Source organism: Hesperophylax consimilis, chromosome 11 (genome assembly GCF_061612785.1).
Source record: "Hesperophylax consimilis isolate HC1 chromosome 11, BYU_Hcon_1.0, whole genome shotgun sequence".
NCBI lineage: Eukaryota > Metazoa > Arthropoda > Insecta > Trichoptera > Limnephilidae > Hesperophylax > Hesperophylax consimilis.
The window spans coordinates 4,490,055-4,505,231 of NC_142846.1; the positions used below are offsets into that span (position 1 = coordinate 4,490,055).

A 15,177-nucleotide genomic window follows, 5' to 3' on the forward strand; every position below is an offset into this window, starting at 1 on the left:
AACAGAGACAGGCTTCCGATGGGAAAACCGCTTCAGTATCCTCCAGGAGATTCATATGTGGGAAAACTGGGACCCTCGAGGTACCTGGAAACAAACTCATAGGAATGAGGTGAAATGGGAGATAGCATAATGGGCCCGTTTCCTGAATGTCCACGAGAACATCCGTGTACCGTATCTGCTTTAACAATAAAAATTAAAACAATTTTTAATGTTATTTTCAGATCTGTGTCAGAAAACCCAGGAGAAGACACACTTTGCCTAGAAGTATGGTAAGAATCAATTTCATTATTAAACTTTTCACTATTAACAATTTTTTTTAATCAGTTTTGGACATTAGGTAAGTTTTTAGATTCTAACAGCCAAAAGCATTTTTGTTGTTTGTTTTTGGGGTGTTATGCCGTGTTGCGCTAACTCTTTCTTTAGCCGACGTTTCGGACAGCGTTGCAGTGTCCATCATCAGTTAGCGCAACACGGCATAACACCCCAAAAACAAACAACAAAAAAAAGTTTTGGACATTGTTTATTTATTAATTTTCGGGGAATCGACAGTTTACATTTAATCAGTTTGTACATAAGTATTATATAGCTAAAATAAAACCAATTATGGATTTCCTCCTAGTGACTTTACCTCTACTGAGACAGCATAATATGGAATAAGTAAATTAAATTTGTGAGAAAGGAATATGAATTAAAAAATTTATACAAAACAAAAGATTATATAAAACAATACATTTATAGCCATGGAGAGAAGTTGTATTAAAGTGTCAAAACAAATTGTAAAAACGGACGGTGGCAATTCAACACATTATTGAAAAGTGATTTAGTCAGCAAAATTGATGAAAAAAAGGTTTAGTAGCTTACGTTAGGTTAGGTTTATAAGAAAGTTTTATTTTTTCCATCAATTTTAATGACTTTATATTACTTTTCAAAAATGTGTTATATTGCTACTGTCCTGTGTTATCATGGAACCATATTTTCACCAATATTTCTTATGACATTAAAGTTTTAGAGCTAATAGCAATCTAACTCGAGAATAAATATGACAATGCTTTGACTTGTGAGTGAATTTATTAGCTAAAAAATTCATAATTTTTTTTTTACTGCGTGGGAATCTAACCTACAATATTCTGTTTCATAGTCATAATGAAGATGCAAATTTGATGGTGGTGGTTTACAAAGGTGGATGGATGGATTACAGTATTTTTATTAGTAACATTGATTTACTATCTACTTTCCAGGGATTTCGACCCAGCCGAAACTGTGAAAGAGAAGATGGGCAAGATATTCGAGGTGAAGGGAGTCAAAGGTCTTCGGAAACTGATGAAGGAAATAGCGGTGACAGCCTCAACGGGGAAACACGACAATGAGCTCATCGGGAGAGCCAGCATTCCCTTGAAAGTGAGTCATAGTTATTGTAATATCTTCATCTAATGTTACCAATTGTTTCCTTAGGTTAGAAATAATTGTGTAATGGTGATCTCATAAGAGTAATAAATAATTAAAAGACAAAAGCGTCTCTGGAAATGGTGAAGTGATCATCTGCCAAAGGAATGTATTGATGTAGATTTACTTTTAAGAATATTTGCAGTCTGTTCCGTTTTAGTAGAAATTTTGCAAGTATTATAATTGCTTGCTACTTAATATGTTTCTTGAAATGGCTTTAGTCAAGTTTGGTAGCCAGATCTTAATAGTCAGGTACTTCTGTAAGTTCCCCTTCCCCACCTCCCCCTTCACATCTCCTTCCCCTCTCCACTACCTTCAGCCTCACAATATACCAAAATTGAGCGATATAATAGTCTCACTGGCATCATTATGCATTAAGATTACAATTACAGCTACAAATTTTAGTAAAAGTTACTAAATCACATATAGTGGTTTGAAAGGTCGTACCTGACATCATCATTCTAGTGTATTCTGTCCTTTTTGTTTTCTTACAAGACTTGCGAGAAGAAAGAGGACGTTCACCAATGTCCTACATTCAATCTCTCTATTGGACTACTATATCTGAAATACTGTCGCCTTTAAAATAAAACCGTTTTTCGATTTCATGCACTTGAAAATAGAATAATGTTATTATTAATGCAGCCGATAAACTTTTTATTTACGCCCACTCGGTTGTGAATGTGAAATGTACAAAAAAAATATTAAACAAGAGATAAGTAACTGCACAAGAAGTGCATTACTTACCGGGAAATGGGGACGTTAACATTTTTTTGGCCGCTTTACAGCACTTGTGCTGTATAAATAAAATCTGTATTTAAACATCTGCCATATGAATTGCATTCCAAATGTAAGCCAAACAGAGAACTCTCTCTGTTTTATTAGTTATACACTAGCAGATAAAAACCTGTTGGAAAACTTCAACAATTCTTTTTGAAAATTGTTTAATACATAATGTACAAGTATAATGAGGATATCTACAATTGGTTTCTCAGTTAAGTAAATTACACATGTATAAACCAACCTTATTGTAACTGTTGATTTCCCTAAAGTAAAATAAAATAAATTAATTAAAAAAATAACAGAGGGCGCCACCTCCGTTTACAACAATCCTAAACTGTACAGTCATTAAGATAATAATACTATCAGGTATTTATAAATGTTATGCATAAGATACGTTTTAATATTTGCTGCACATTTTATGTTTCCTCCCTCTACAACTGTAACGGACGTGTGTGGACATATTTTACCTTTTTATAAATTTTTGTTAAAAGCATTGGGTCAAGAGAGACCAGTTAGATAGGTTAAAGTTTCTCCCCAAACCAGCCCCTCCTGATCTGCCACGCTATGCAGCTGGTGTCAGGTTGGCGGGGTTGTTCCCAAACCCGCCTCCCAGATTAATAATTGAAAATTGTGGTGGGTGAGCATAAGAATATACTTAATGTTAACTTACTTTTCATTAATTTCAGACAATACCTACCTCCGGAATGACGATGTGGTACAGTTTGGACAAGAAGAACAAGCTGCGGAGACAGGGGGTGGTGAAGGTGCGACTATCTTTCTCCTCAGAGAAGAACTCGCAGGTAGCCACACAGGAACACCGACACCTGCTTAGGATACTGCTGCTTCATGAACTGGAACACTCACAGGTGGGTTCAGCATTCTTCATATTTCATTATCACATTATGAGATTTTGAATATTAGGAAACGCCTCCATTCCTGACTCCTGCTGATCTACTGCTATCTCCCTGTAATTTCTTATTCCTAAGGGTTACGAGTCAAAATACATATTTTATTCAATAAATGTGCTAACCCTGCCGGTTTCAAAATAGGTTGTCACGTAGTTGCCTTCAGGCCGCCAAAGTGGTTACCAAATTTTGCATTTATTTATTTATTCTGACGAGATTGGTATTTAGCTATTTTCCATCCTCGATATACACCGTATCCACTGAAGTTGTGCCAGTTCTATAAATGTTATTATTGACAGGTCTTCAGGTACTTGATACAGTTCGTGTTTGTACCCTGAGGAATACAACTAACTTAACACATGTCTTATGAGTGTTTCCAAGAGATTGTAATACTCTATAATTGCAGTCTCGATTTGAATTCTTTGAAGACCATAGTAGCAGTTGGCTTGGGAAATTCTGCCAATTTCTTCACTTTATCATTTGTAGTTGGGTACGGAAATTATTTTATGATAATGTGTTATAAAATACAGTAATTATCTTTCCAGGTGGCACATTACTGGTGGTCTGGCAGCTACTCCGTCCAAGCAGAAGCCATCATTCAACAACATGCAGCCCTCAGTGGCTTGGGACAGAATGAAATAGCCCTAGCACAATGGACAGTCTTTTGTGCAGTACACGTCGAACACCCGCTAAGCTTCTCTTTATTTAATAGCCTCATAGCCAAATTAACCAAACCTCTACAATCCGAAGTCATTTGTGAAGAAGAAAACAAACTATTCTGGGACGGAGCCAGAAAGATATTCCCGTCCTGCTTTAGCAAAATCAGAAAGATACGTAAACAACAAGCAGGAGATAAAACCGTATTAAAAACTTTACGAGAGATCTTAACGATATTCGTTTCACTGTCAGATTTGAAAATTCCGGAAAGCGTTGACATTTTTCCAGAAAATGTTTACGGCTGGTTGAAACGAACTGACGATAAGCCAATCTGTGATATTATTTATGTTTTGAAGGAGGCATGTTTGCAAGGTGCGTCAGAGTGGTTTATCCATATTCTGGAGAATAACGAATGCAAGGATAAAAGCGAAGAAGGGCGACTGCAGCATCTCATCCGAGTGATTCAACTCGTCAGATCAGATCTTCAGAGGACTGTGGAGTATTATGATAAAGTGTTTTCTGAGTAAGTATCGGTTTAATTAATTGAATTAATTTATTCGAAATTCTTTGCTAGTACAACAATAGTTGTTTAATTACTCTGACTTCCTGTACACCTGTTGTTTGTGATAATAATTTGTTATGAAAAAAAACTATGCACACAGAGAATGAAAATTATTGTTATCAATTTGTTAATAATCATTGTTTGTTCTTATGGATAGGCAAGATTGCATAAGCAGGATATGTATTTCTTAATTTGATTTATAGAACCTGAACTATTTATAATGCTATGTATCTATATATATATATATATATATATATATATATATATATAAAGCAAGCCTTTCGAAATTCGGAGGTCTTTCGATCTTTAGTCCCTCGTGGCGTTGACTTTAATTTAAAGTATACTACAGGTTTTCCAATAAGAGGTATTATTTTGAATAGCTCGCTATTTCGGTAGATGTTACTTTTGAAGCTGTCATTTTTTGACATTTGACAAGTAGAAACCACGTTATTAATAAAAATGGAACGATACACGCTTCAACAACGCATTGAAATTATTAAAATTCACTTGAGTGAATCAAATGCAAATCATCTTGAGTGATGACGCCCATTTCCACCTCGGTGGCTTCGTCAGCAAGCAAAATTGTCGCATCTGGGGCTCGGAAAACCCAAGAGTTATTGTTGAAAAGCCTCTCTATCCTTAACGTGTGACTGTTTGGTGCGGTTTATGGTCCGGCGGAGTCATTGGACCTTAATTTTTCGAAAATGAGGCTGGAGCAACAGTTACAGTGAATGGATTGCGCTATCGAGAGATGATTAATGATTTTTTATGGCCGGAATTGGATGGTATTGATCTGGACAACGTTTACTTTCAACAAGACGGCGCTACGTGCCACACAAGTAACGAAACCATTGATCTTTTATGATTGAATATCAAAATAACACCTCTTATTGGAAAATCCTGTATAATTTACTGACCTTACAGTAAGTTTTCACTTGAGTTAAATTCAAAATGTATTTACACTACATTTTTTGGTAATTTTTAAGTGACTAGTTATAAGTTATTAGTTATTTAGTAAATGATAGGATCTTGACAGCAATGCGATTATTTATTTATAAGTTTCAGTAGGTTGACTTCGTTTATTATGAATGATCAAATTTAAAAATTAACTAACTAATAGGGTCGTTTCTAAAACTCGTTCTTGTGTTCAACGGCTTGTCTATGGAATGATTTGCCAGCCTCTATGTTATCTCCCTCTTAGAATATGGTTCACTCCTTCGTTTATCCAAGAAGATGCTCCACACAGCATTCCCAAATATGGCATAGGCCCTAAGGGAAAGGATGTCCCCCAGTGGGTCCCCATGAGTTCACGCAAACAAATACTTGTTATGAACACAAAAAATCAATAGAATTGTTTATTTATTTCCAGTGTCGTAAAGTTCTCGTACGCGAAGAGTCTGTACATCCTGTACCAGTCTAAGATCTCTGTGCTGGTGGAGCCGGAGGTATTAGAAGTCTGCAAGAGTATGAAGAGATTGCGCTACAGCGATGACTCGCACCACAAGGTGACCCTGGCCGACGCCAACGGGGAGGCAACCCAACTCGGAGGGCCCAAGCTGCAGGGGGAACCGCTGGCAATGGGGACCACACTCTTTGAATTATATCTCGTGCTGCAGAGGTTTTTGGCGTAAGTGAAAAATATAATTATTCAAATTCAGTTTGCATTGTGGCATTTGGTTCAATGGAAAAACAGAACAATGAAAAAAAAACAAACAAATAACAAACCTAACCTAATTCTTTTATCATATTCTAATTAACTAACCATCACGCCGTTTCTCTGTAGGGGTAGGCAGAGAGGACGGACCGCAAAACAACTCGGTCTTGGCACACACTCCTTGCCTCATTCACATTCATACATACTCTTCTATCATTCTGACTCTTGACGTGGCCCGACTCAAGTATCTGATTCACTTGGTCGTGCCATGTCTTCCTCGGGCGTCCCCGACTTCTGCTACAATTCACATTTGCATTGTATATTCTCCTTACACTCCTTTTTTTCGCTCATTCGCTCTACATGCCCAAACCATCTAAGTGTCCCTTTCTTGATCTTACTCATTATGCTTACATCAGCCTTGCACTCTTTGCGGATCTCCACATTCCTCACACAATCATACATGGTTTTACCACACATACGCCTCAGGGATCTCATTTCAACAGCATTCAATCTACTTTCATCCTTTCTTTGCCAGTTCCATGCCTCACTTCCATACATCAGGGTGGGTACCAGCACTCCATTGTGGACTGCTACCTTCGCTTCTTTGGATAATTTTGTTGTTGGCGCCAACTGCGTTCAGTCCTCCATTAATGGAGTTACCTGCATTTACCCTTCTTTCAATATCTCTGTCAGCCTTCCCATCTCTCATAAACATACTTCCTTAATACACAAACTCATCCACCTGCTCCAAGTATTCCTCATTCACGACTATATTGCATACTGTTTTCGTACTCTCTCTTTCAAACACCATTACTTTAGACTTACTTACATTTATCATTAACTCATTCTTCATGCATACTTCGTTCATCCTAGATACGAGAGACTAGAGATCATCCATACTATTAGCAATCAGCACCGCATCATCAGCATACAACAGGCAACATACTTTCAGATTACTCAAATTCGCGCCCAATCCCACCTCTTTCAATTCTTACATACAGTATATCCATGTATAGATTGAATAACCACGGTGACATTACGCAGCCTTGTTTAACAACTCTGTTTTATTCGGTTACAATGGCATTTATAACGTAATGAAGCAGGAAAATCATTTGAGCGGTGAGCTCTGGCGTTATAAAAATAGCATACATTTTTCTGTGTGGCCTTTCTTGGCTCTGTCAATCAAAATATTATTTTTTTATCATGAGTGAGCAGAGCAGAGTCTGCCAAACTTTTTTACTTCACAACGGTGAATGGAATTCGTTCCACAGAACACCAAATTCAAACACCTTAAAAGAGTAAGGACGGGTTGTTTCAGAGGATTTGAACAATTCATCAAATTTCAATGTTGATTTCCGGGTTCTGTGAAAGTCTTATTCAAGTTCTGTTACTATATCAGCATAGGGTAGTTGCTTGACAGAACTGAAATATAAACAGAACTTGGAAAAATCTTTCACAGAACCTGAAAATTAACTTTGAAATTTGATGAATTCTTCAAATTCTCCGAAACAACCCGTCCTAAATGTACTTTATTAATATGAATAAAGAAAATCATCAGGAAACATTTTTTTTTACATTGTGCTCACTCAATCACACTCACTACGCTGCGTCACTGTATGCCAGCATCACTGTATCCTTCGCGTGTGTCGCGTCATCCACTATGTACGAATTTGACAAATATTAATGTTGATATTGAATTTACTTAAAATTGAAGAAATTTTAAATGATTTAAATTTTAATTAATTATTTATGATGAACAGTTTGGAGGCTTCTTCTTACACGGTACAATTGAGTCTTTGGCAGACATTGAGTTAGAGCTTGAAAAATCCAATTTGTGATCTGTCAAATAAATCTCTAGTGAAGTCTTGTTAGTATTTTAGACGAGTGTATGCAAATATTTGGTGCACGTTTGACGTGTTTTCCGACTGTGCACCAGTGCCGAAGAGATCAATGACGCTAGTTCCTTAGAGCATCTTCCATTGAAATGCCGGCAGAACAAGGGCAACATTCCCACCTGACTCCTGGGCTCTAATGACTGGGATCCGTTTGTTAAGATAGGAGATCCATGTGTCAAACAAACCCCCTGTTTTTGCATTGTAACTTATATTTACAATTATCTTTTACTTTATAGATTGGGCCAAGGTCTCTGTCCTGTAGACTGGAATCAATTCTCCATCTCTAAGTTCCACAACTGGTTCTTCGGCGGAGTGGCTCAGTGGCTGGACATCGCCGTGTTCAAGGCCCTGACGAGGATAGAGAAGGCCGTGGAGCTGGACCAACTGGTGCCTGTGGACAACACTGTGAAGTACAGCAGCTCTGCGGTGGACACCCTGGCCATCTTCTATCAGATCAAGGTGTTCTGGCAGCAGCTTGCCTGGCCCGATGTGGAGGGGTCCTACACATTTGTGGCAAAGATTGTTGATGTAAGTTTAATAGTAATATTATTTTGTTGGTTCATGTAACAAACATATTAATACATATCATAATCTATTCCAAGCTAAAAGTGACACATCTTTTCTATTACAAGGGTAAAAAAATTGTGTTCCTACTTAAATGAGATAAAGTAAGTGACTATTTGTAAAATAGTGTTCTGTATTTTTTTTTGACACTTAATGAACTTTGCTAAACTTGATAACTCACAATGGAAAAGACTTTATTAGCTGACAATGTAGAGTTAACCTAGAAATTCCAATCAGACAAACCCTTACAAATTTCATGACATTTTTTATTTTTTGAATACCGCACAAGAGTCCCAACTGCTTCCAACCGTTTGGAGCCAGTGAGACTATGGCATTCCCAATTGAGGTATGTTGTGAAGCTGAAGGGGAATGAGATGGGGAAGAGAAAGATGGGGGAGTACCTGGCTATTATTGGCTATACCATACATGGATAAAGCCATTTCAAGCAATGTTTCAATTCAGAATGATGGTCTTACATCAGGGCGATTCTGAGAGTATCTTCCACTCTGGAACGTGCCGCAAATATACTATATATTATTTTAAATAAATTTTACTTGCGCACGCCGGGATGGGATTTGAACTCGACTTCTAGCTTGCTAGTCAAGAGCCTCACCGCTCGACCATGGAGGCCGTCAAAATTTGTGTTTATATTTTAGAAATAAGTTTGTTTGTCTTAGTCACCAAACACTATCTAACGGCAAGATGTCATGAAAGAGGCAAACCATTTTTCCGTGCATTTAAAACTCAATGCAACTGTTAGTACACAGATTAAGCTTTTAAATTTTCTTTATAAATCACAAAAGTTTGAAATTTTTTCATTTGATTAATATATAATATTTGGATGATTTATATAGCGCCGTTTGTGTGCAAAATCACCTCAAGGGCTTAATTACCACTAGGAAGATAATCTACGTCCGCTGGACGTAGACGGTTCTAAGCAAGTCTACTATGTATTATGTTAAATTAATAAATTGTGAAATAACTCACATTTTTCAAATAAAATTAACTTGTGCCAGCTGGGATTTGAACCCGCGACCATCGGCTTGCTATTTGATAGCCTTACGCCTTGACCACGGAGCTGTCAAAGTTCTGCTTTAGACAATATTTCTTTCTGAAACATTTTGATCATCGCAATTAATATCCGTAATAAATATCTCACGATATTGCAATGTGAACATTTTTGAACAAAATTTCGTTTAATTTATATTTTCCAGAATGATAAAATAGTGTTGAAAATTGGATAGACTGAAAAAAAAAATTTTTGATGCACTAGTCAATAATTTCCATTACTAGCCTAGAAAAACATCATAATATCTTTTCCGAAATATTTCCAGGACATCTGTCGCTGCTGCGTCTTCTACGCTGACAACATGTCGGCACGCGTGGAGGGCATGGGCGAGGTCACCACCATATACGAGACGAAGTTCCAGGTTACCACCGAGTGGTGCTTGGCAATCAACAACATAGACTACGTGCGCCAGAGCCTTCAGCCCTTCGTCGGCGAGCTGGGCATGGATGACATCATCACCAGACTCGGCGAATTGAGGAGCCCAATGGAAGCCCAGAGGTATGATTTTTGGTTTTTTCACTTATCAGCCAATAGCCAATGAACATTACGTACTCTGTCTAACTGCCTGACTTTATAAATGGACATTACATTTGGTTTTGAATTTGTGCTGAGACTGAGGTACTTTTGGATCACGAAACACGTCACATTTCTTTATTATTTGGATTTAAATAATCAAAAATGATTAACTTTCTTTATATTTATATTACAGGTGTAAGGAAACATTAGAAAATGTTGTAGAAAATGCAATCGACACCGTCAGAAACAAAATCATCGAACTTTTGGAAAAAGTTGTCAGAAAGGTGAGTAAATGTGAATGCCAATTTATTTATTGTAACACAACTCACATAGATCTTATAAGTATTACTTGTTGTATGGGTCGATATATTATTTCTCTTGTGCTCAAAACACACTAAGTGCTTACATTAGCACAAAATACGCTGAATATATATTAAGTTGCTTAAAAAGGCCAGCCAGTATGTATTCTGAGCTGCCCCTGGTGGTTGTGTGATTGTGCATGAAATGAATATGGATCCGCTAGAAGTCAGCTATATTTGAAGCAAGACTTCTAGGCCCTGTTACGCTCGGTGTAATGACGTATAATACGCATGGTGAGGCCCTGCAGGAGAATCTGTATGTTGCGTGATGTATACGCTTAACGTGACGTAAAATAAGCTGCTCAAGATACGCTCAGTGTGTTTTGGCCTTTAGGGTCACCAAAAAGGGATTGTCTAAAGGAATGCAAAATACTGTAGACTGTGACCGATTATGTACCCACATTTTCAACACTGTTTCGCCCTGCAGGTTTATTAGTCTGCAAGCTTCTTCGATCCTTGCTCCACTTGTCCTACTTTGCAGAGCCATCCCAGTTTCATAAATCTTAAGTTGGATTGTTTCACAGAAATTCAAATATAACATTGTCATCAAAATGGCTAAACAGCGCCATTATGTTTTTTTACATTAAAGTGGCCTGTATTAAACACCAATTTAAGGCATTTCAACTTTTGAACAAATTTTGATCAGCAGAAAAGCACAACTGTCATGAGTTGATCACAATTCAGTTCAACAATAGAAAGTTGAACTGAACCTAGAATCAACGTTTAACAGTGACCTTTCATATTTTGTAAAAAAAGGACTATGTAGGACGGGTTGTTTCGGAGAATTTGAACAATTCTTAAAATTTCAAAGTTAATTTTCAAGTTCTATGAAAGATTTTTCCAAGTTCTGTTAGTATTTCAGCTCTGTCAAGCAACTAGCCTATAATGATATGATAACATAACTTGAATAGGGCTTTCACAGAACCCGAAAAGGAATGTTGAAATTTGATGAATTGTTCAAATTCTCCGAAACAACTCGAAAACGAAATTTTAGTTTTTATTTAAGCTTGCTAAGAGAGATATTTACGTTTGTGTTGCTGTTTTCTGAAAACCTGATAAAATAAGCTATGATTTATGTAAGTAGGCTAAGACAATCTACCGTTCCAGATGATGCCCTCCCTGTCTCGCTTCCTGATGGAGGGTGCGGAGCTCCTGCACCAGGACTGCTCCAGTCTGGACCGTGTGATGCTGTACTTGGAGGAGAATCTAGACGTGTTGCACAGCCAGCTGAACGCGGATAATTTCACACGAACCCTCGACGTCATCTGGGACCAGCTCAGTCAGCTGCTGTTCCAGCTGGTGGAGACTAATTTAGAGGTAGATTTTTTTTCATTCCGAAGAAAATCATCTACTTGGTGTATTTGGTTTTAACTTAAAAAGGCCCCCTTCAACCTTAGAAGGGGGTCCTAGAAAAGAATCTCACCCTCTAATTGACTGAGCTTAGCGAAGTCCTGTTTTAACGTGACTGTTTTGCATTTCGTCTGTCTGTAAATTTGTCAGTTCATTCCATTTTAGTTTCAAGGTAGTGACCATTTTAATGGTTGTGGAATCATTGTGTTTATTTGTCTTTCTATTTGAATTTTTTAAATATTGAGAAAAAAATATTGTCTTTGGGATAGTGATGTTTCTTTGGAAAAATTGTAGGTAAAATTTGTTCTTTAAAATATAAATAAAAGTTATACAAAACATGTGGTTGATAATTAAGTAGGTAGGTGTTTAAGTAACTACTTACAAATCTTTTGATTCAGAGGAAATTTTGGTTTTGATAAGAAAAAATTAGATGCATTCTTTTTTTGGACGCAAGGTCTACTCTACTGTTCACAAAACTACATACTAGTATTTGAGTTATTTTCTTATTATATGACGTTTTCATCAGTTAACAATTTCAGGAAGACCTAAATGTATTTTATTAAATCGGTAATTTTCATGGTTAATGTCTCGAGGAAGATTGCCCTTTACTTTGGATCCTTTGAACATTCATTTTCAAAATAATATTTTTTTCCATTCTATTGTGACGCATTTTGATAATTCATATTTCTAAACAATTTCTGACAATAAATCATTTGAATTCCAGAAACGCCGGCCGCCCTCCTTCTTCTCTAACCTGCATCAGTGCCTCAAGATCATGGTGCAATCCTTCAAGCAAGATAATACCGAGTCGCAGTCCAACGAGACCCTGGCGCGCATCGAGCACCTGTTGCAGCTGCACGGCTTCGAGACTACGGAGCTCATCCACCAGTACTTCTTGGAGCGCTGGCAGGAGCAGCAAACCCTGCAGGACTCCCCCTTTGGCATGCTGTCCGTCAGGGCTCTGTTCACCGAGTCGTCGCTCGTCATTGAGGTTATGAACGCTAGGAACCTGCTGGCTATGGATTCAAATGGTAATTATTGTCATGTGCTAACGTTAAAAATACGTACCTACACTATTACGTTTTTCCATGACGGATGCGTTCTACTGTGTTAAAATGACAGTACATTATGTATAGGAAAATAGGAGAAAGGTTCCATTGTATAGTGGTATATATGTCACTCTCAGACAGAAAACACATCCTTTTTCACATGTTTGTTACGAAATCACTTTCATCACTTGAAATCTCAATTCACATCTCGATTCGATTCTATTCTAACTATCAATACATATTATTATTTCCATTAAGTTTTGTAGACCGTGTAAAAACAGAATTGACTGCAATAGGGTGATTATGTACATTGTAAGACTGCCATTTTTGTAAAATATTACCCCAAGGGCACTTTACATAACACTAAAAAGTAGGTTAAAACATTTATTGGGTAGATTTAACTAAATTATACCTATAGGAATGTTTTTCATACAAGACTAAGAAGGAATAACATAGAACTTCTCTCTGTGACTACTCCATATTGTATGTATATACAGTTGACCATAGACAATGTTTTATTTTTTCTACTGCAAAAGGTTTTCGCATACTATGATTATGAAATTGTTAACAGATCATTATTGTTGTTTCCAGGAAGTGTAGATTCCTTTGTAAGGATACATCTGCTGCCTGAAGACCTGTTTGCAGGATGCATCAGACCCAAAACACAAACGCACAATAAAAATCAATTCCCCCTTTATGATGAAGTCTTCAGAATGTAAGTAATATATGTAATTATATAAGTAATTATGTAAGTAATATGTGCATACAAATATAGTTTTTTTTTCTTCTGGCTTTGACAGTAATAAAGCAAGCTAAACATTAAACCATTCACTGAAAAGAAATCATTTTATCAAACGAACTACCTACTTTATTGTATGAATCTGAATGAAGCAAGGATTGTTTGCCAAAACAGAGTGGTGTGGCGGTCTATTCTCTCTGCATACCCCTGCGTTAACTGGGTGATGGTAGTTAGTTAAGTTTTTTTGCAAAATTAAAGAAATGTGAAAGTCAAATAATATATTTTTTTGTCACACTATTCCTTTGGCAGTTAAAGGGGTAACTAATTAAAAGCTCAATAACTCAATGATGGAAAAAATGCAGTTGCGATTACGAGCTGAAAATAGATGCATTGATATAGACATTCCATATCACAATATCAGCGCTCACCTTTCGAGAGTTTTTGCTGCTTCAGACAAAAGATCAGCATTATCGTAAAGATTTATCTAGCTTGTCTCTAAATCACAACATCATGATTTTTTTCCTTCTTTTCAGAGTTCTGACGCCCGAGCAGAGGAAATGCACCGAGGGTCTAATAGTCTTCAACGTCAAGGATAAGGACATGTTTGGGATGTCCAACCAGTATCTTGCCGAGGCTTATATCCACTTCAAAGATGTTCCCGATACAGAGACTGACATCAAAAGTTTGCCACAGGTTCACCTGAAGTTATCCAGGCCAACTAAACTAGGTGAGTACCTGCCGAAAATTGTAATATTAAACTGCATAAACACCTGCGAGCTGTTACCGTAACCCTAATACATTACCATTACCAGAAAACGTGGTTCGCAATCGAATTGCGGCGAGCCGATGTCTGTATAACAGCCCTAATGTACACTTTAGAGAATGGTTACCGTGGCTGTAACGGTTACGGTGAATACACGGCTTCAGAATCTCTTGAAAGTTAAGACCTTTATTTTAAAATCAACACACTGACCAATAAGTGGTAAAGCAGTATAGTCTTTTGCTCTAGACCAGAGGTTCCCAAAGTGGTCTATATGGAACCCCAGGGGTCGATATCGGCTTGCTGGGGGTCCATGTCAGCGAGAAAAAATTTAGGGGTCCACATGATTCAAATGGGGGTACATACGAGCCGACCCCCATTTACCTAAATTCAACATTTAGGAGTTCCGTAAATGACACAATACGCCTAACACAAATATCACAGTTTACGTAATACTAATAATAGACTGAGAAATTACTTATTTAATATTTGTATTTTTATATTTCCTAAAGTTATTTATTGAGGTATATAAACAGAGATATATGTTCTGTATCATACGTATCCAGACCTCCAGAATTTTGCAAGAGAATTCATATTTACGCAAAACCCACAAGAACACTCGAACCCCGAAACCGCTTGATACCGTGTCGCCGACACATTTGGAAATCTTTACATCAAAATAACTCAATCAAATGATGTATTATATGTGATTAATCAAGATAATTACATAGCAATATAATAGCAGAACCTGAAACACATCTAAAAATAACCATCCACTACTTCACTTGGAGCCACCAACCTATGAAGTGACCTCCGCCTAGGAAGCAACTCAGTATTTACGTGGACCCCCCTCTCTACCACCCGGAAGAAATTCC

The 15,177-nt window shown here is 37.2% G+C and overlaps 1 protein-coding gene across 3 annotated transcripts in view; it reads left to right on the forward strand.

The window, feature by feature from the left end:
* The window catches only part of stac (C2 and C2B_Munc13-like domain-containing protein staccato), a 128,693-nt gene that overhangs the window by 107,844 nt on the left and 5,672 nt on the right, over nucleotides 1-15,177 (forward strand). For all 3 annotated transcript variants that reach the window (XM_089637225.1, XM_089637226.1, XM_089637227.1), the window contains exons 4-15: nucleotides 222-269; nucleotides 1,239-1,398; nucleotides 2,910-3,089; nucleotides 3,674-4,308; nucleotides 5,717-5,974; nucleotides 8,133-8,424; nucleotides 9,795-10,027; nucleotides 10,239-10,329; nucleotides 11,512-11,721; nucleotides 12,479-12,785; nucleotides 13,395-13,518; nucleotides 14,076-14,269. In XM_089637225.1, coding sequence (XP_089493351.1) covers nucleotides 222-269; nucleotides 1,239-1,398; nucleotides 2,910-3,089; nucleotides 3,674-4,308; nucleotides 5,717-5,974; nucleotides 8,133-8,424; nucleotides 9,795-10,027; nucleotides 10,239-10,329; nucleotides 11,512-11,721; nucleotides 12,479-12,785; nucleotides 13,395-13,518; nucleotides 14,076-14,269 — 2,732 coding nt within the window. The remainder of the gene's footprint in view (nucleotides 1-221; nucleotides 270-1,238; nucleotides 1,399-2,909; nucleotides 3,090-3,673; nucleotides 4,309-5,716; nucleotides 5,975-8,132; nucleotides 8,425-9,794; nucleotides 10,028-10,238; nucleotides 10,330-11,511; nucleotides 11,722-12,478; nucleotides 12,786-13,394; nucleotides 13,519-14,075; nucleotides 14,270-15,177) is intronic.